This window comes from Hibiscus syriacus, unplaced genomic scaffold (genome assembly GCF_006381635.1).
Source record: "Hibiscus syriacus cultivar Baekdansim isolate YM2019G1 unplaced genomic scaffold, ASM638163v2 tig00011761_pilon, whole genome shotgun sequence".
Taxonomy (NCBI): Eukaryota; Viridiplantae; Streptophyta; class Magnoliopsida; order Malvales; family Malvaceae; genus Hibiscus; species Hibiscus syriacus.
Genome location: NW_024062256.1, coordinates 771,313 through 792,736, shown reverse-complemented (window position 1 = coordinate 792,736; position 21,424 = coordinate 771,313). Strand labels below are relative to the sequence as shown.

Below are 21,424 nucleotides of genomic sequence, written 5' to 3'. Positions count from 1 at the left end.
CTTTCTTTTCCTCCATATTCCCTATGCTAATGGTAGCATGACTGTAAAGTCAAATATGTTATCGAAGTTTAATAACAGACCTAATATTCAGAATACTGGTCTTGAAAAATAGACTAAAGAACTCGAAAGCAGTTGATTTATTAGGTGTAACGACCGTTGGAATTATGACATTATTTATTTATTTATCAGTAAGCATAGACAGTGTCGTCACCAGCAACATTAGTAAAAAAATATATTAGAAAATATGAAAAATAAATAAATTTTAAACTATAATAGATTAAGGAAAAGAAAGAATAAAAACATCAAGTTCTGCATTATTAATTATGTTCCATTTCCACGTGTCTAAATTGCTTCTTTTCATGCAACGTGGTACCAATGATGGCAATGGCTGCCGTTGATATTTAGATGTGAGATGAGAGTCGTGAATATCGTATAATAGGCAGCAAATATTGCGATCCAGCTTTTAGTTTTAGATGGGAAATTGACGCGTGACAGCTTTAAATACGAATAAGGAAAGATGTTATTATTTTTTATTTTTTTAATAAAATTAGTAAAATATTATTAAAAATAATATTATTTTTATCGATTTTATTATTATTAAGCATTTTATTGGTTTTGTTAGCATATCCGATAAAACGCTATTGATTTTGTTATTTTTTAATTGATTTTGTTATTATTGGACTTTTTACCGGAAATATTAAAAAATATTAATGTTTTAAGTTGAAATAATAATATTTTAAATATTTTTTTTATTGATTTTATTAAAAAAATAATAATAAAACTGATAATATATTTATTTAACCGTATATTAAGATTACCACTCGGTATAACTCCCCCATTTTAGATGTTTCTTTAATTACATCGAAATTTTCTTACCCAAAATCTAAGATACGGTCGGCAATCAAAATTTCAAACTTAGTTGTCGTATTGCTGACAACAAAACAATCAAGTTGAAATATGTGTACCAAAATTTCAATACATGTACACGTATTGTATGAATAATGACATGTTAAACACAGCGTTATTAAATTTAAAAAAAATGATTTTAGAAATATTTTACGCATTTGTTAAATAGTTTAAAGTTATTATACGTAGGGATGAGCATAGATTGAATTTTTAGTCAGTTTGACTCGATTTAAAAAATATATCCCTTATATTTGAAACCCAACCTGATATGATTTTATTGTGATTTTACTGGACTGTAATCCGACCCATTTTTAGTTAAAATTCGAACCTGATCCAAAGATATATTTATAACAATTATTATTTTTATTCAATAACAATAATAACTTAATTGAAAAAATAATATATAAAGGGCTATTATTATAATTTTTCATGAATATATAAGGTAAAATTACATTATTTTTTGGGTAGGGTCGGGTCAAATATTTTTCATCTTAAATCTTAACCCGACCCAAACATATCTCAAAAAACCCAACCCGACTCTACTCGAATTCTATTTTTTATTAAAAACTGACTCAATGGAGTTAGGTCGGAACTCATTAGACTCAAATCTCGTGCCTAACCGTATTTACAATGTAATATCTACTCATATTTTTTTCTTAACTATAAATATACTCTACATACAGAATTACTAAATTCAAAATTCTTTAAGAGAACAAACTCTCTTTTATACCTGTTTGAATGTATAATCCTTAAACATGCGACTTCATTTGTCTTTTATTATATGATAGTTGATTGCTTCACAAAGTCAAAGGAGCAAGAAGCATCAAAGACGGAATATGCTAACTTCATTTACTTTGAAAGTAACTTGTTTGATATATTCACTTTCTTAGCTTTAACAGTTGGAACTAAAAAGGAAGAAAGAAAAGAACTAGGCTGAGCTTGACATCTCTGACTTGTAAAACAAATGAACTAAGCAGTAGGCTGAGCTCACATCTCTGATTATGACTCGGCTGACGGAGCAATAAGACAAGGTCCAACAACTCCTTTGAAAATGGCTCCTACAGTCAAGTCCCACAGCTGCTTAGTGGGTTAACCAACTCAGATGCCTTGATTGTGACTTGGTTCAATCAAATTTAACCATTTCTTTTCCTCCCAAAACCAATCATCATCGTCGCTGCTTATTTGTTAGATTTCAAAGCTTTTAATCATTGCTTTACAACTGCTTCATGTTATGCAACACATATGTCATCATTTTCAATCTAGTTTCCTAGCTGTTTCTGTCTGAAAATTACAACGGCAATCGTTCAAGAATAGTTGTCAAGTAGAAGAAACTTGGGCAAAAACATCGGAATACAGTTCTTCTACTCCTCAATGCCTCTCTTTGTGCCACTTTAAAAAAAATTCTAACACGTGTATTATTAAGTTTTAACTCAATGCCACCGTTAAGCTATAATACAAAAGGAACCAAGAATTTGTTGCTTGATTGTCTTCACATCTAATACTTTCGAAATATGCAAATTGTTAAAACAATAATTAGATATCGACCGTCATCAAGAATGAAACCTACCTTAGTATAATTTGGTAAATCAGAGTCCAAATGTTGAATGCATTGCCTTCAAATACTAAAACTAAGAATGTGAAGCATAACGACGAGCTTAGACTTCAACCATGGCTGGTTCAGAAATAAAAGGGATTCGAAAAGTTCCTGTTGCCATCCTTTTGATTCCTTGGGAGTGTTTTAAGATTAAGCTTCTTCTTTTCTCTCCTATTGCTATTTCCATTATTCTATTACTAACGTGTTTATACATCAACGTTCTTTTAAACAGATAATTGCATAAGATCATTGAACTACTCTGAGCCATCGTCGTTGGCTTATTCTCTGGTTTTAATCTTGACATAGGATTTTGTTAGCCGGAGCAACAATCCGAGACAAAACTTGAAAGAAGAAATTAAATTCTTTAAAAAATAAGAAAAATAAAAAGGAAAATAAAATATTCTTTTTATTTTTGATATTGTGATCAAAATCAGCTAAGACCTGTCCCTACACAGTTTCTTTAAGATAGTTTTCGGCCACTCCTCGGTGCTCGAGACATTTGGTCGTTTGTCTTTCAAGATACAACAACTAATGATCAACTACAATAACATAACAATACGAATTAACATTACCTTCGACTATCACCGAAAAAACTAAAGAGCAAGAGTACTTTCTAAGGACGAAAAATATTTTTGAAGAGAAGAAAATTTCTTGAATTCTAAGATGTGAAAACCTAACGAGTTTGCTCCCTATTTATAGGGGATTTTCAAGAGAGTTTTACTCCAACCAAAATCTTTTAATATTAAATTTAAACAGATAATAATATCTTTAGTTTTCACATACAATCCTTAGTTTTCAAGAGAGTTTGCTCCCTATTTTAAATTTAAAATATTAAATATATATACAATCCTTTTATTATTCAAACTTAAACAAATATTATTTTAATTTAAAATATTCAAAAGTATATAATTATCTTTAACATTCAAAGTTGAAAAAGATAATAAATACATTTTTAAATCGATACATTCAAAGAGTAATTATCCTACTAATATTTAAATTAAATAACATCTTTTAATTTTCAATATTTAAAAGGACTACAAATTTAATACAAATATTACGAATTTAATATGCATATTAAATCCTTATTTCCAACAGATAAATATATAAACATCATCACAACATAGAGGCATTAAAGAGTAATTATCCTTATTTTATAGAGACATTAAATCCTTATTCAGAAAATGATTGGAGGGCACAAACAGAGACATTGAAAAGGGGCAAGAGAATTGTATTCAAAACATCGGGAGACTGTCCTTGTACACATATAAACATCATCACAACATAGGATTTGGCAAGAAGATCCCGAATCATATGCAAAATCAAAGACACTAGATTCGTAGGATCTAAAGGGTCACGTACAATCATCGAGCCCCTTATTGTTAATGGGCCAAGTTGCAAGTTCGGGCTTTCTAATCAGCCCTATAAGAGCCTCAAGCTACAATGGTTAATTCAGATATCAATCAAACTGAATTTTTATGAATTAAATTAATCGATTTTTTTCTTTAACAGTTAATCAAACTGATTTTTTTTTTATAAAAATATTAACAAAACCAAACAAAGTGCGATTAATCCTTCTGCTGTTTTTAATTATATTGCTTTGATTTTAAGGTAATATTTTTTTATTTGAGTTAAAATTTAATAAGGTATTAATAGTTTTGAATCCATATCCCCAACACTAATCCTAGTTTGAAGTGTAAAATTGACCACTTTTGAGGAACCCCATCTTCTTCACGAGGTTTGCCCTCCATGATTAAACCACTTTGAGCTGGCTTCCCCCCTTGGACCACTGCACGTGAAAATTCTTGTTCTATATATGCCAAATCGAAATTTGACTTCAAAACAAAACAAAGGGAGGACGAGAAAGAAGGTCAAGGTTTTAGGGTCTCCATGATGATGTTTAGAGATGGCCGACGATGATAATCGGTGGTGACCGATAATAATGATGTGTGATGGTTTACGACGAAAATTTTGATTGAATTTAAAGATTAAATTTATGTTTTATCTAAAGTTTATAAATTAGATTAATATTCTATCTAAAATTTAAGACTAAACTAATATTTTATCTATAATCCAGTGATCAAATTAAAATTTAAGTATTTTTATTAACGTGACATGTCAATAAATTAACTAGAGTTAATGACTCAATAACTAAGTGATTAAAATTTTAAATTTTTAAAACAATAGAAAAAAAAAAACAAAAGAGACTATTTTGTCTGTTTCCAGATTTCAATTTATTAAAATACAAAAGGGGAATATAGAGAAGAAATAATGGTAAAATTTTTATTTTTAGGATCTATAATATTTATTATAATGTTTTAGAATTCGTCACGAAGACATAATATATTTTAATAATATATATATATATATATATATATTAAAATTTATCATATTTCCATGATAAGTTTTAATAAAAGAATATATTTTATTAGAATTTACTGTGTATTTGTGTAATAAATTTCAAAGTACTATAATACATACCATAAATTTTAAAATATATTTAAAGATATTCTATTTCACTAATTAATTATTCCACCCACATTATTTGCCTAATTTCGCCGAAGAATTACTGTGTTTAGTGTGAAACATGTAGAGTAGGCAAGTTACACAGTACGACAGATTTAAAAACGGTTAAAATAAAATGTTATCGGTTTTGTTATCGTTTAAATAATAAAATCGATAAAAATTATTTAAATTTTTTCGATAATTACCTAAAATATTATGTTAATTCGGTCATTTTTTAAGCCTAATAATATTTTCGGTATTTTTTTTGAAAATCTGATAAAAAACACCCAATAATAACAAAATTATTAACGCCTAATAATATTTTCGATAATTTTTATCGATTTTATTATTTAACACAACAACAAAACCGATAACATTTTATTTCAACCGTTTTTTTTATGCCGCACCGGAACTATCCCCATGTAGAGTATGCATTGCAGGGTAAAATCGAAAGGAGCCAAGGCTGTCCGTACGTTTACTGCACGTGATCCGCCCCCAGTAATCTACCGTTAGTAATTTTTTTAACCGCCTTAAACGAAACTATCCGAAAGCTAATCCAACGGCGGAGAAATCTTCCATCTTAGGGTTTCATTCCAAAAACAGAACACGTCACGCCTTCCAATTTATATGTACCCTTTCTTTCTCGGTGTTTATTGTGGTAGCTGCTACTACTTCAAGAACCTATCTTTTTCTTTTATCAACTTATTTTTTCACGCGCCACCGCCTCCACTCAGTCGGCGGTAAATACCCATTTCTTCTTCCTTCTCTTCCCTCTCCTCTGCTCCTCTCCATTTAAAAAAAAACCCCAAAAAAAGAGAAATCTGTACAAAAGAAAAAGTAAAGTTTGGCTCTTTAGCAAGGCTTATTGAAGCACTTGGGATTTTAGTTTGTTTCATTTGTTGTCTCTCTAGGTTTTATTGATTAATAACAGGAGGAGAGGGAAGAAAAATCCCAAAAAGAAAAAAAAAGAACATCTTAAAAAAAAGCTTTTTTTCCCGGTGTGTTTAGCTGTGTTTTCTAGGGAGATGGCGCAAGTTCAAGTTCAGGGGCAGAATGGGAATGTCAACAATGGATCTGGAGGAGGCAGCAACCTGTTCATTCCTACATCGCTTTATGTTGGGGATCTGGATCCAAGTGTGACGGAAACTCATCTTTATGAGTACTTTGCCCAGATGGGTCCAGTGCTTACAGTTCGGGTTTGCAAGGATTTGTCAACCCGGAGGTCTCTCGATTATGGTTATGTCAACTTTGGAAATCCTGAAGATGGTCAGTTGTAGTTTGGTTATATATTGCTTGTTTTGTTTAACTTAGATTCTATGGTATTTACTCCCTTTATTTACCTTGTTTAATAATTGATTCTTATTTTGATCAGTATCTGGATGGTGTTGTAAATATAATCAATTCCCTTTTCATTTAGTTCGAATAAAGGGATGGTGTTTATACAAGCAGAATAGTTATGGTGTTAAGATGCCCTTAATATTAGGAACTTTGTATAGATTTAATACTCATTTTTCAATAAGATGTTTCAAGTTCACATTTATATGGTCAAGCTGATCAAGGCAGGAAATGAAGATGTAGGTTTCGAGTGTGTTCTCTAAAGGTTGTTCTTCTTATGCAATTTCAATGATGATTTACTTCTTTACTTGAAAAATCTTACTTCTATGAAAAAACAAATGGCAATTAGCAAACACGGTTTAGTCTTCATTTGGCTTGAATTCTTATGTACCAAGGCAAGCAGTCTGGAATTTTGTTTGAGTAGCCTTGTTTTATACCAAGTGTGCCATATTCATCAGCCAAGTGAACTATATACTTAATATTCATCAGCTTTCTATATTGCATGATATATTCTTTTGTTTATATACAGCTGCAAGGGCATTGGACCTTCTGAACTTCACTCTTCTGAACGGGAAGCCTATCAGGATCATGTATTCTAATCGTGATCCTAGTATTCGTAAAAGTGGTGCTGGGAATATTTTTATCAAGGTAATAAAATTTTGAAATTCATGTGGTTCTATATGCCGATTTATTTTTTAAGTCCGTGCTTCATAAATCTCATATGTTTATTTTATGTTTGTATGTCATGCTTGTTGAATCTGGCAGAATTTAGATAAGGGAATTGACCACAAAGCTTTGCATGATACGTTTTCATCATTTGGGAACATTCTCTCTTGCAAGGTAGCCACAGATGCCTCTGGCCAGTCAAAAGGTTATGGCTTTGTTCAATTTAACAATGAGGAATCTGCCCAAAAGGCAATAGAGAAGTTGAATGGTATGCTATTGAATGATACGCAAGTCTATGTGAGCCCCTTTGTTCGCAAACAGGAAAGAGACAGTTCTATTAGCAACGTGAAATTTAACAATGTCTATGTAAAGAATCTCTCAGAATCCACGAGTGACGAAGATTTGAAAACCATTTTTGGTGAATTTGGTCCAATCACTAGTGCCGCGGTGATGAGAGAATCAGATGGAAAATCCAAGGGCTTTGGGTTTGTCAACTTTGAGAATGCAGATGCTGCTGCTAGAGCTGTGGTGTCTCTAAATGGAAAGAAATTTGATGATAAGGAATGGTATGTTGGGAAAGCTCAAAAGAAATCTGAAAGGGAGGTTGATCTGAAACTTTGGTTTGAGCAGTCGGTGAAGGAGGCAGCAGATAAATTTCAAGGAGCAAACTTGTATATTAAGAATTTGGATGAAAGCATAAGCGATGTAAAACTTAAAGAGCTTTTCTCTCAATATGGTACCATAACATCATGCAAGGTTAGCATGTTTTAAGGAAAGTAATGTTCGATCAATTTGCTCAATTCTTGTATTTAGTTGGCTGAAGCCGTTTATTTCAAATGTAACAGGTTATGAGAGATCCTAATGGAGTTAGTAAAGGATCAGGGTTTGTTGCATTTTCAACTCCAGAAGAAGCATCCAAAGCGGTAAGTTGGTAATGCTGTCCCTACTTTATCTTATCTTAAGCTAATAGTTTCTCTTCCCCTGTTATTACAGCTGGTGGAGATGAATGGCAAAATGGTTGTCAGCAAACCTCTCTATGTTGCGCTAGCTCAAAAAAAGGAAGATAGGAGAGCTAGGTTACAGGTATGGCTTGATATTTGCTTTGAGGTGGACTGTAATGGGGCAAAATTATGGTTTTGATTCTTTATTTTACTAAAGCACGTGCTGCACCTTTTGCAGGCTCAGTTTTCTCAAATGCGATCGATTGCAACAACGCCTTCAGCTGCTCCACGTATGGTAATGTACCCACCTGGTGGTCCGGGTCTTGGGCAGCAAATATTCTATGGTCAAAGGCCTCCGACTATGTATGCTCAGGTAGTTATTTATTTTGCATTTTCTTGCTTGGTATTTTTAGTGTTATGATGTATACTTAGCCTCCTGAATTAATTGATGTAATATCATTTGTATATCTTCCTTAGAAATTTATGGTCTCGCTTATTGGTTTTTCTTTTGTCAGCCTGGATTTGGATATCAACAGCAGCTTTTCCCTGGTATGAGGCCTGGTGGGGCTCCCATGCCAAATTACTTTGTACCAATGATTCAGCAAGGCCGGCAGGGTCAGCATCCTGGTGGCAGAAGGTACGGGGCTGTTCAGCAAAGTCAGCAACCAGTTCCATTGATGCAGCAGCAGGTTGTTTAAACACTTCTTAGATTTTATAATATCTTCGATACATCTGTTCATATCTTGTAAATACTTCATCTGATCATTTAAATGTCAGATGTTACCCCGAGGACGGGTCTATCGCAATCCACAAGGGCATGGTCTACCTGATGTTGCTGGAGGCATGGTTTCTGTTCCAAATGATATGGGTGGCATGCCAATGCGTGATGTGCCCCTTTCTCAGCCAATTCCTGTAGGAGCCTTGGCCACAGCCCTCGCAAATGCATCTCCAGATCAGCAGAGAATGGTATGCACCGCTTTGCTATTTTTATTTGCTAGTTCTCTGTTCTATATACTTGTGCTGTTCAAGTTTTGGATTTTGCTTGTAGCCTAATTAATAGTTTCTTTTATTCAATTCTCAAAGCATTAATTACAAAAATTATGTTGAAGGGCATACCCTAATACATGTATCCCATATTTAGAACATGTAATTTCCTTCTAAAACTATATATATATTCTGCACTTCAACTATTCCGGTTAACTGAAATTTTTACATTGGGTGAAAATGTGTAGATGCTGGGAGAAAATCTCTATCCACTTGTTGAACAGCTGGAGTCAGATGCAGCAGCTAAAGTAACAGGGATGCTTCTGGAGATGGATCAGACTGAGGTTCTGCACTTGCTCGAGTCACCAGTAGCTCTTAAAGCCAAGGTTGCTGAAGCAATGGAGGTTCTTGGGACCGTTGCTCAGCAGCAGCAGACTGGTGCTGGCAATGCTGCTGATCAATTGGCTTCATTGTCTTTAAGTGACAACCTTGTCTCCTGATTTTGACAACCTGCTGGAGTTCTCCTTAAACACCATTGTTGTGAGGCCTCCGTTGAGTTTGAAACTAGTCGCTTCGTTCGTAGTTGGTTGGTTTTGATTCGATACTTCCTCAGTGTTTTGGAACTTGCATACCACAGCTCTATGCTTTGTAATTTGTGGCTATGTGACCGTGTATGAATTTCATGCATCATACTGCTGTCTTTGGGATTGGATTGATTTTTTTTTTTGGGTGAATAATCTTGGAGATACATTGAACAGTATTTAGATTGATATTTACTTGGGTTTGCATTGCTTTCGAAAGTGGTCTTCAGCTGATTCCTAGTGTAGTGAGCTTGATTTTATATACTGTATGCCATTTTTGCTGGTGATTGCATGTAGCCATGTGGGTCATGGATCAGTTTTGTACGAGGAACTGAAATTAGACCCTAAAATATGATTTATGTACGATCCATTGCGATGTTTACTATTTTCCTGAATTTATGTATGTAAACTCGTAATTTTAAATGAAAAGCTTCTGAAGTTCGTAATTTTATATATAAACAACGTGGAATTTTTATCTTGATAGTCTTAAACTATATATATATGAAGTGTTTCAATGTAACTTTTTATTCACATATATTATTGTGATTAAAGACCAGGTCTATATGCACGCATCTTTATCGTCGTTTAATCGTGTAATTATACATCTTTGACATATATTGTACGCATGGTCTCTTTTTGAATAAAATTTATATAGTTTTAAGGTTATTATTATTATTATTATTATTTTCATTTTGATCTTGTATGAGATTAACATGAGAAAATCCATTCAAATGGTCTATCACGTAGAGGAAGGCGCGTAATCTAAAACTAAGACGTGTCTTTCGGAAGACGCTCTCCCATAAGCATATGCTTTTACTAAAAAGGTCTCATTTTAATAAAATTATTTTCGATAAAAATAAAATTGTCTCTTACATTTTAGTCAAAAAGAGGTTAAGAAGGGTATTGTTCTGGTAAAACTGCCGATTTTAGTGGTTTATTGAATTGGATCATCAGCGTCGTCAAGTCCAAAAGTTGTTCAAGCGATACTAGTTCTGATAACATACATCTCAACAAATGAAATATATCGAGTATTGGGGGGGGGGGGGGCAAAAGCACCACATTTTATGTGAAATGACGATTCGTTACCTTCTAACCTAGTCTGAGTTTTTAATACAAATCCATAATCGCAAAGTTGATGTATTCTATGCACAAAGAATTAGGGGTCAATCCAGCATTGCATTGGCCACATTTAAAATACTACCTACAATGTCGTTGGACACCATCTTGTCAATAATGCATACAAGCTTTCGAAGCACATTCCAACAAATATTATCCTCCTCATTTCAATTGGCACGCCTTAAGTCTCAAACCCACATCTTTCTCGGTCACGCCGGATTATTGCAGTTCCCCGTGGATTATAAATCTGTGTTTCCGAGGAATCCCCTGCCTCCTTTGATTCTCTTCTGAGTTCTCCCCAAAATTATGAAGTCGACGACCGATAAGATATCGGTCATCCCTTACAGAATTGTGGAGTTGGTGAACCAGACATGGAATCTCTTCGCACAAAAGCACAGGCAGCTGAAGCAAAGGCATCCTAGCCATGCAAAGCGGTAGACGGCTGAACTGTAGCCGAGCACTGGAAACACGCCTCGGGCTAGTACGTAAGGTACACACAAGGCTGTCAGCAGCTTCATTATAATGGGCTACGGTCTCCCGCAACACCCAAAGGTCCTGCAGTCTAGAAAAACAATCTTCTCTCACCCTTTCGAATTTCACTCGCCAGCTTTCGTCTACCAATGGCATCATATGATCCAGCATAACCTATGCATATAAAAAAATATTTAGATCTCGTGGGAGAATATGTGTCCATTGTAAGCACGAAAAGGAGGCCAATAAGAACAGGAATGAAAAAAATCTGTACATCACAACACCGATAAAGATTCCTGAGTTGTATATTTGGGGCCCTGAAACAAGTAGAAAACTAATTACACCGGAATGCCACATGACATACCCATATTGATAAGAGCATGGAACTCTTGATGACTATCGAGCTCCACTTGGAAATTTGACCAAATATAACCGCTGCCCTCTTTGTTCTAATGTGCTCAATGGAGTATCTTGCCTCAGCTATGGCAGTCCAAATGACATAGCTTCCAATGACGAAAGAATAGAGGTCTATGATTCCAAAACAAAACCCACCTAGCACTGAAACTACAAACACACATTGGGGTGGGAGGATCAAATCAAACCACATTACCGTTGCACTTAATGCCACGAGTTATTGGGAGAAGAGGAATGGAGTTGAAAAGAGCTCGTCCAAGTGATATCGGTACTATTGTCAAGGAAGAGTTAAAGATTAGCAATGTCATCCAGGCAACCACCAGCAAGAGAACAATGCGATGAACAAAGCTGTACCTGCTAAAGGATACATCAATGAAATTAGACAGAATGAAATGGAGCCAGCTACAAGCAAAGCAAACCTTGTTTGGCTAAATGTAGTAAGAGAAGATGAAAAAGAACAAAACAGAAAATATGTCAAGTCTACAATAACTAACAAATTTAAGTGCTTACCAAAAACACCAAAACTTTTGTGATAACTCTCTATTCAATGAAGAAAATAACTGAGTTGATACCAATGCTAAGATTTGCACTTTAACAGGCACAGAACGTAGCCAATGTTCTGCAATTAAACAAAGCAAAATTCATTTGGAGGAATCAGATATAAAGAATAACTTGAATATTCATCCCAAAATATGATCACAGTTCGGGAAATAGTTTACAAAAATTCAGATTTTTCTAATGTGCCTAAACCAAATATATAGCTAAAACTCCCACGCTCAACCTATAAAGTATTAACCCTAGAATAACTGCCTTGTAAGTGCAAATTCAGTGACCAAATGATATCCAAAAAGTCAAATTACTGAGCAAAACTGCATGAAAATAAACCATAAGCAAAGCTGATTACTTTCAGATCTTGATGTAAATCAGACCCATTATGTAATATTGTCTATAAAAAGCACCACATAACTTACTCTGAATCAGTTCGTTCATCCCCATGAAACTCCTCCACGACATTAGAATTCCCTGATGCGAGGAGACCTCTATTTGGATCATCATCAGCAGCAAATGCAACCATGGCCTGTTCCTGTCCACCTAGTTGCACAACTTGTGGTCTATCCTGCTGACCGGGCTCCACATTGGCATTTTCCTGGCCACCATTCTCCCCAGGTCTGGGAAGTAAAAACTCTGTTAAGCCTAATGTCCGGCCAACGGCAGTAAACCAATAGTGGAAAAGAGACTTGATTGTTGTCTGCAATTTAAATTGCTCAATGGAAAATGGAATGCATATTTGAAAGAGAAGCATATCAGCTGGGATCTCAGTAAATGGGTCAGATACCCTGCAACAAAGAAATCATTTAAATGTAAACTAACAAGAAGCATACAAAAGTGAGTCGATGAGGAAAGTTATGTTCCATTCTTACTATCAAGTGGGAAAATAGATGGTGCTATCTTCATAGCAAGCTGGACTGGCAAGAATACCAGCATCACAATCAAACTTCCATAAACTGCAACTGATAACAAGACTCTCCGAGCATGCTTGTTTACAGGATCATCAATTAAATCACGGTAAGGATTGTAGTTTGGATCAGCTGGGTCCCGAAGGAAGTATAGAACACCATTGCGTAAAACCTGTCCATAACAAAAGTGATATTATCAGACTCATGCTACAATACATAACATCTTAAAGCAAACACTTATATTGTATAGGATAGGAACCAGGATTACCCCTCGAAGAAGGCTGACAAAGATGCTTATTTGTAGCATGTACACAATTCCAACAACCCAATGAACCAATGAACTAGCTATAGGTGAGACCGAGAAGAACTGAACCCTTTGAGACATTGATTTCCCAAACATCCTTATAGTGCATACATCTAGCCACCATCCACACATCAAAGGAAAAACCCCAAGCTCAATTACAAGGAGGAAAGCAACTTTAATCATTGTCATCAAATGCCTCATTGCCGCCAGGAACTGCCTGAAGAGGGATGGAATTGTCTCAACTATCGATGCAATTCCATACAACCTCCCCATCGTCAAAGGCTCACCCCTAGTGTACCTAATCAATGTAACAACACCCAGGTAGAAGAAGACTAAGGAGAATATAAACATATATCCAACAGCAAGAGTTGTAACATCAGACAGCCTTGATGCTTCAAAACTTGCTCCTTTCAAGACATCTGCTGAAAATGGTGGGCTTGTGTTGCTTGAAATTTCACCTACTGTACTAGAGTTCGCATTCAAAATTTCTGCAACTTGACTAAGCATGCTATTGCCTTGGCCTTCAGGTGTCAAATTTTTAACTGCAGTTAATGCATTCTTCAATGTGATGTTTGCTAAGGAAAGGGTAGTGTCTGTCACTGGCATGAATGCCTGACAACACTGGACCACTTGCAGAAGAGAAAAGCCAAGATACATAAAGGAGAATAAGGCGGCCAAGAGAATGATAAACCACAAACTGCAGTCTATTGTCTGTATTTTGGAAGTGGAAACATTTAAAGGAACAATAAAAAGAAGTCAAGTACAATACTCATTAACAAGGTAAATGTGTCACACTCTGCCCCATAAAATGCCACAAAAAAATATAAAAAATAAATATATCTTATAGCAATAAAAAATAAATATATCTTATAGCAATAAAAAATAAATATATCTTATAACAATAAGAATAATATAATGGGGGGAGGTCATGGAGTTTTGAACCATTGATCCATGTAGTGGCAGAAAATGGCTTAACCACCATGCCATGTTGTTATATTTTTATTGAAAATAATATAAGGTTGTTTTATTTTTAAATGTTGGGTGATTACCCATGTTTGGCAAATCTCTCTCTCCCATGTTTTAAACTCAGTTTCCCCTCATTTAAACTAGTTGACGCCCCTCCTCCTCGTCCTTGCTCCGGCCGGCGGTGCACGTCACCGCCACCTCCATTAGGTGCGCATGGCCTCTGCGAAGCGACCTCGACCAACCTCGCTCCGAAATCGATCACAGTTCGGACGAATCAAGTCGACGCCCAAAACCCCGATCGTCGTTTTAATTTTATCGATTTCGACCATTTCAACGACCGTCTTGCTTCACCACCCCCGATTTCAGACTCTTCGTCGCCTCCCGATCAAAACCCAGTAGGTGGGTTGCATTGACATTGATGTTTCGTCCGTCCGCCGTGGTTAAAGTCAGATCGTTTAATTTGGATAATATTTTCAGTGTTTTAGCTTGAAAACATGTTATATTTGGTGTTGGTTTAGATTGTTGTAGCTGAGGGAGTAATCGACCGCCAACCAGACCCTATTTCATCGGTCCACGCGCTCCCACGCGCCGCCGCGTGCGCGTGGGTCTTTTCTTCATTCGGGTTTCTTCTAGAAACCGGTCTAGCCAGTTCGACCCGAATTGTTTAACACGACCAAACTGTTTGACCCAACACGTTGACTTTGACCTGAGTTGACTTTGACCCAAAAAGTCAAATTTTCTAAAAAGTCATATTTTATGTTTTTCGATGTTATGAGTCCGATTCCGAAGTATGTTTTGCCAAAATCAAACCCAAAAGCCTCTGAATTGACCCGTAAACCTGAAAAAATCATATTTATCTAAGTATTTTAATTTAGTTAATTGAATTGAATGGTTAAGGACTAATTATTGTTATGATATGTTTAAGGTACTCGAGGATCTCCTGACTGTTTCACTGCTCATCCTGGTTCCTCCCGATCTGCTCATCCACGAGAAGTCGTGAATACTCGTATAGTTCTGAAACCCTATTAGTTATTCTGTTTAGAATATATTTCGAATATAACCCTGTTCTGATATGGCTTAGGTTCTCGTTCAGTCGAAGAGCCTATTGAAGCTGGTGCTCGATAGATCTTCTGGACTGACCCTATTATCGAGGTGTGTTCCTTATGTGCAGTATAAATGTTTTAAATATCTGTTTGAAATATCATGTGTATATGATTGTTTTCTCTGATTTGACATACAATGTTTGATCTGATTTGACTACTGTATGATTTACCTGATTCTGAATTTACTGAAATGCAAAGCATGATTGCCCGATTTATGATTTATGGATATTGTTTTACTGAACTGATGATCTGTATGAACTCTGAATTACTGTTACTACTGGTTACCGTCTGAAAAATGTTTTCTTCGGGGTACTTTGGGTTCTGGTATGAAGACTCTGGTAGATTCAGTCGCTGTTGGTAATTCCTCTGATAGGTTCAGCACCGATTGGTAATTCCTTATGGACCTAAGTCTAGCCTTGGGTAGGCTGTGCGGCCCTGAGATTTTCTTGGGTAAGCCTTTGTGGCCCCGAGAATTATTTTGGGTAGGCTAACAGGCCCCAAGGTACTCCCTTAGGTTGTGCAGTTCTGGGGATCTGCAGATGGCGTTCGGTTGGAGGACGATGCGAAGGTTTTAAATTTAAAAACTCCTATGACGTTTTAATGATTGTGATCTGTACTGGTTTTAAAAATCATAAATGTATGTATTTATTTATGCACTGTTGGGACACACTGATCATCTGGCTCACTTTTCGAACTGTTTTACCCCATTCAGATACTCTTGGATATGCACTCCGTATCAGGCACTTGGAGGATTGATATATTTAGTTTAGAGTATTTTGTTGTAATATTCTGTCTTCCGAAATGTTTTTAATTATAGTGACATATACCTTATTTTTTAAGTATTTATCATTTTATGACATTTTCTGCTTTTGTTACTGATATTTGATTTTCGATGCTCTGGATTTATTTCATGTAATATTTTACCTGGTCTCTTTCAGGTTTTTTATTTACGAATTTAGTTTTATCGTTACTTATTATATACTTTTATAAATGTCATTTATAATATGATATATATATTATCGAATAATGTTTTGGGAAAAATGTCTTTGAGAATCTTTAATGTAATTCGCTAGACTTAGTCGAAATGCATAGGCTGGGTCTAGGGGTTTAGATTTAATTGGTATCAGAGCTTTTGGTTATTAAATCTCGGACTGTGTATGAGTCCAAACTGAAAATACGGTTTTGAAATGTTTTACAAAACAAGTCACTAAGGTCATGCCACAAAATGTTTACGATTTTAATTGTGTTCGAGTCTCCAAGTGCCAATCTAACACTAGGTTTTATTTTATATAGTAAACTTGAGATTCACCAAGATGAGTGCTAGACGTGGTCGTCGAACTAGCCGTGGTCGCGACAGAGTGGCTAGATTTGTAGAATTGGTAGATGAGATACGTGTAGATCCCCCACCTCCGATAGATGATCCTGCTCCTACGACCCCGATGAATTTGTCTCATGTCTTTGGTATTGGCATGATTGCTCCGATAAAAGGAGCGGCTGGTACTGAGCCTGAGTCTACCAGAGTTGTATTAGATGAGAATTTTGGTAGACAGTTTCTTCAGATGATTTAGGGAGCTGTCAGAACTGTTGGCGTTGTACCCGAGGTTCCTATCTTTCAGACCCTTATTGCAAATGGAGTCAGGACGTTTAGTGGCCTTACTGGTGGAGATCTTACTGAGGCCGATGATTGGCTTAGTGATACTGAGTGACGTATGGATCAGTTAGGTTTAGATTTGTATCAACGTTATTTAGGAGCAATTTCTATGTTGGATGAGAATGCTCACACCTGGTGGGATTTGGTGGTTAGTAGTGTTCAGACCGATCATTTGACCTGGGATTTCTTTAGAGAGCGCTTTAGGAGCCGTTTCCTGGGAGAACGCTATTTAACTCAGAGACGACAGCAGTTTTAGGACCTGATTCAGGAAGATATGACCGTTTTTGAGTACAAGATTGAGTTCTTGAAATTGTTGAAGTATGGATTCAGTCTGGTACATACCGAGAGAGATAGATGCCGAAAATTTGCTCAGGGACTTCGATTCGAGTTGCGTCGCCAGGTAGTTACTCATCAGGACAAGGTATTCAATATTGTAGTTGGGAGAGCAAAAGACGCGGAGGAAGTCGAGGCTTCTGCACATGACAGTGATAGAGTAGGTCTAGAACGATCTAGGAAGCCTTCTGGTCAATCTGCACCTTTTGCACGCCCTGATAAAAGATCTCGTACTGTTCTTCATCAGATGAGTCGGCCTGATTCGAGGCCTACATCTCCTCCACATACTATAGCTAGTTGAGAGTATTATACATATTCCACTCCGAAATTGAGTTGTGAGTTATGTGGAAATCAACACAGAGGAGAGTGTCGCAAGAAGATGGGTACCTGTTTTCGTTGTGGATCTAACAAGCACTTTTTGCGAAATTGTCCATATCCAGCTCCTGTCGATCAGACACCTGTTCAGACTCCTATACGTTCTCAGGCCTCTGTTCAGACTCCAGATATGAGTCATAGTCAAGGTAGGACTTTCGGATCTATTTCTAGGGTCGACAGTAGAGTCTGATCGCAGAGTAGAGGACCATATGCTTCTGAGGCTCGACAGCCTGCTCTTGTTTACGCTACCCGAAGTTCCAGTGATCGATTTGAGCCTGATACTTCTGCAGGTATATTTATTGTTAATTATGTTTCATGCCATACATTTCTAACAACACTCATTCTATACCCGAGTTTCGTAACATAAGACCCTAAGACTTTGGATTAAGGTACCAAGACCCTATTTTCTCTCCGAGTCTATTAAGATATTATGATATTATCAAATTAGCTTTGTCTACTAAAAGATCTATCAGAGACCTAATCTCAGTTTCCTATCCGATTCTGATGAATTTTGAGGACGAAATTTCTTTTAAATGGGGAGAATTGTCACACTCTGCCCCATAAAATGCCACAAAAATATAAAAAAAATAAATATATCTTATTGCACTAAGAATAACATAAAGGGGGTTATGGGGTTTTGAACCTTTAACTCATATAGTGGCAGACAATGGCTTAACCACCATGCCATGTTATTTTTTTTATTAAAAATAATAGAAGGTTGTTTTTTATTTTTAAATGTTGGGTGATTACCCATGTTTAGCAAATCTCTCTCTCCCGTGTTTTAAACCCAGTTTCCCCTCATTTAAACTAGGTGTCGCCCTCCTCCTCGTTCTTGCTCCGGCCGGTAGTGCACGTCACCGCCACCTCCATAAGGTGCGTCTGGCCTCCGCGAAGCGACCTCGACCAACCTCGCTCCAAAATCGGTCACAGTTCGGACAAATCAAGAAGGGAAATCGATGCCCAAAACCCCGATCGTCATTTTAATTTTGTCGATTCCATCCATTTCAACGACCGTCTTGCTTCACCACCCCCGATTTCAGACTCCTCGTCGCCTCCCGATCAAAACCCAGTAGGTGGGTTGCGTTAACGTTGATGTTTCGTCTGTCTGCCATGGTTAAAGTCAGATCGTTTAATTTGGATAATATTTCAGTGTTTTAGCTTGAAAACATGTTATATATAGTGTTGGTTTAGATTATTGTAGCTCAGGGAGTAATCAGTCGTCGACCAGACCCTATTTCATCGATCTACGCGCTCACACGCTCCGTCGCATGCGCATGGGTCTTGTCTTCACTCGAGTTTCTTCTAGAAACCGGTCTGAATTGATCCTACTCTACCCGAACTGTTTGACCTAACTCGAACTGTTTGACCCGACCTGTTGACTTTGACCAGAGTTAACTTTGACCCAAAAAGTCAAATTTTCTAAAAAGTCACATTTTATGTTTTTCGATGTTCTGAGTCTAATTCCGAAGTCTGTATTGCCAAAATCAAACCCGAAAGCCTCCGAATTGAACCGTAAACCTGAAAAAAATCATATTTATCTAAGTGTTTTAATTTAGTTAATTGAACTGAATGGTCAATGACTAATTATTGTTATGATATGTTTAAGGTACTCGATGATCTCCTGACTGTTTCACTGCTCGACCTGGTTCCTCCCGATCCGCTCGTCCACGAGAAGCCGTGAATACTCGTATAGTTCTGAAACGCTGTTAGTTATTCTATTTAGAATAATATTCTGAATATAACCCTGTTCTAATATGGCTTAGGTTCCCATTCAGTCGAAGAGCCTTGTGAAGCTGGTGCTCGATAGATCTTCCAGACTGACCCTATTATCGATGTGTGTTCCTTATGTGCAGTATAAATGTTTTAAATATCTGTTTGAAATATCATGTACACATGATTGTTTTCTCTAATTTGAAATACAATGTTTGATCTGATTTGACTACTGTATAATTTACCTGATTCCGGATTTACTAAAATGCAAAGCATGATTGCCTGATTTATGATTTCTAGATACTGGTTTTCTGAACTGGTGATATGTCTTAACTCTGAATTACTGTTACTACTGGTTACCATATGAAAAATGTTTTCTTTTGGTACTCTAGGTTCTGGTATGAAGACTCTGGCAGGTTCAGTCGCTGTTGGTAATTCCTCTGATAAGTTCAGCACCGATTGGTAATTCCTTATGGACCTAAGTCGAGCCTTGGGTAAGCCTTTGTGGCACCGAGAATTGTTTTGGGTAGGCTCGCTGGTCCCAAGGTACTCCCTTAGGTTGTGCAGTTCTGGGGATCTGCACATGGCGTTCGGTTGGAGGACGATGCAGAGTTTTTAAATTTAAAAACTCCTATGTTGTTTTAATGACTTTGATCTGTACTGGTTTTAAAAATCATAATTGTATGTATTTATTTCTGCACTGTTGGGACACACTGAGCCTCTAGCTCACTTTTCGAACTGTTTTACCCCATTCAGATACTCTCAGATAGACACTCCATATCAGGCACTTGGAGGATTGGTACATTTAGTATTTTATTGTAATATTTTGTCTTCCGAACTGTTTTTAATTATGGTGACATGTACCTTATTTTTGAAGTATTTATCGTTTTATGACGTTTTCTACTTTTGTTACTGATATTTGATTTTCGATGCTCCAGATTTATTTCATGTAATATTTTACCTGGTCTCTTTCATGTTTTATATTTACGAATTTAGTTTTATCGTTACTTATTATATACTTTTATAAATGGCATTTATAATATGATATATATATATATTATCGAATAATATTTTGGGGAAAATATCTTTGAGAATCTTTAATGTAATCTGCTAGATTTAGTCGAAACACATAGGCTGGCTCTAGGGGGTTACAAAATGATTCATGAAAAATTTCCTCCATTGAAAGTATATCAAGTTTGTTATGCAACATACTGCTAAACTTTAAGTTCTCAAATTTAGGGCTAGTTCGACATTATTTTTGAAAAGTGAATGTTAAAAGTGTTTAGAAACGAACTTTTAAAAGTATTATTTAAAAGTGAATTTTAGAATTTAACTGTTTATAATTTTTATTAAAATGTGAGTTTGGAAATATAAAATGTATATTATAAACATTATGTTGTAAATTAAAAATATAAAACTTAAATTATATTTACACTTATATATAAATTATATCAATTTAAATTATAATAAATTCAAAAAATTATTATTATATATGAATTATATAAATTTAAACTATAATAAAAATATAAAAATAAAAATATAATTATAATAAAATATATTTTATATAGCTCACTATTAATATTTTAATATATAAATCTAAAGTTAATTTATTTTTGAATAATTAAAATAAATTAATAAAAGTAATAAATTATTTTTAAGGATGTTTGTATTAAATTATTAAAATAAAATGTAAATATATAATTGAGTGGAGTTAGTAATGGCGAAAATATAAATTTGTTTTTAAAAAACAAAGTTGGAATGAAAGAGCTAGAAATTCTAGCTTTTGCGGTCGTTTTGAAACCACCGTTTCCACTGCATTTTTTTCTTCAATTTTTACCCTTTTGGAATTAGTTTTGCGGTCGAAACGAACTTTTAGCTGAAAGTGTTTTTAGACAATATTACCAAACGAGGCCTTAGTATAAATATAAATTTACCTAAAATTTATTGCAATATAACACTAATATATAATTTTGATTATAGTTTTATTTAATTGATTTATAATTTACTATACAATT

The 21,424-nt window shown here is 35.4% G+C and overlaps 1 protein-coding gene and 1 pseudogene across 1 annotated transcript; one reads left to right on the top strand and one right to left on the bottom strand.

Moving 5' to 3' along the window:
* Window positions 1-5,642: 5,642 nt before the first annotated feature.
* LOC120204959 (polyadenylate-binding protein 8-like) lies at window positions 5,643-9,728 on the top strand. The gene is made up of 9 exons (XM_039204938.1): window positions 5,643-6,268; window positions 6,867-6,985; window positions 7,103-7,759; window positions 7,849-7,926; window positions 7,997-8,086; window positions 8,183-8,317; window positions 8,460-8,633; window positions 8,722-8,910; window positions 9,177-9,728. Exons 1-9 carry the CDS (start codon window positions 6,028-6,030, stop codon window positions 9,426-9,428), a joined length of 1,935 nt encoding a protein of 644 aa, XP_039060869.1. The 5' UTR covers window positions 5,643-6,027; the 3' UTR covers window positions 9,429-9,728.
* Window positions 9,729-10,787: 1,059 nt separating this feature from the next.
* Window positions 10,788-14,348, bottom strand: LOC120204907 (annotated as a pseudogene).
* Between the last annotated feature and the right edge of the window lie 7,076 nt (window positions 14,349-21,424).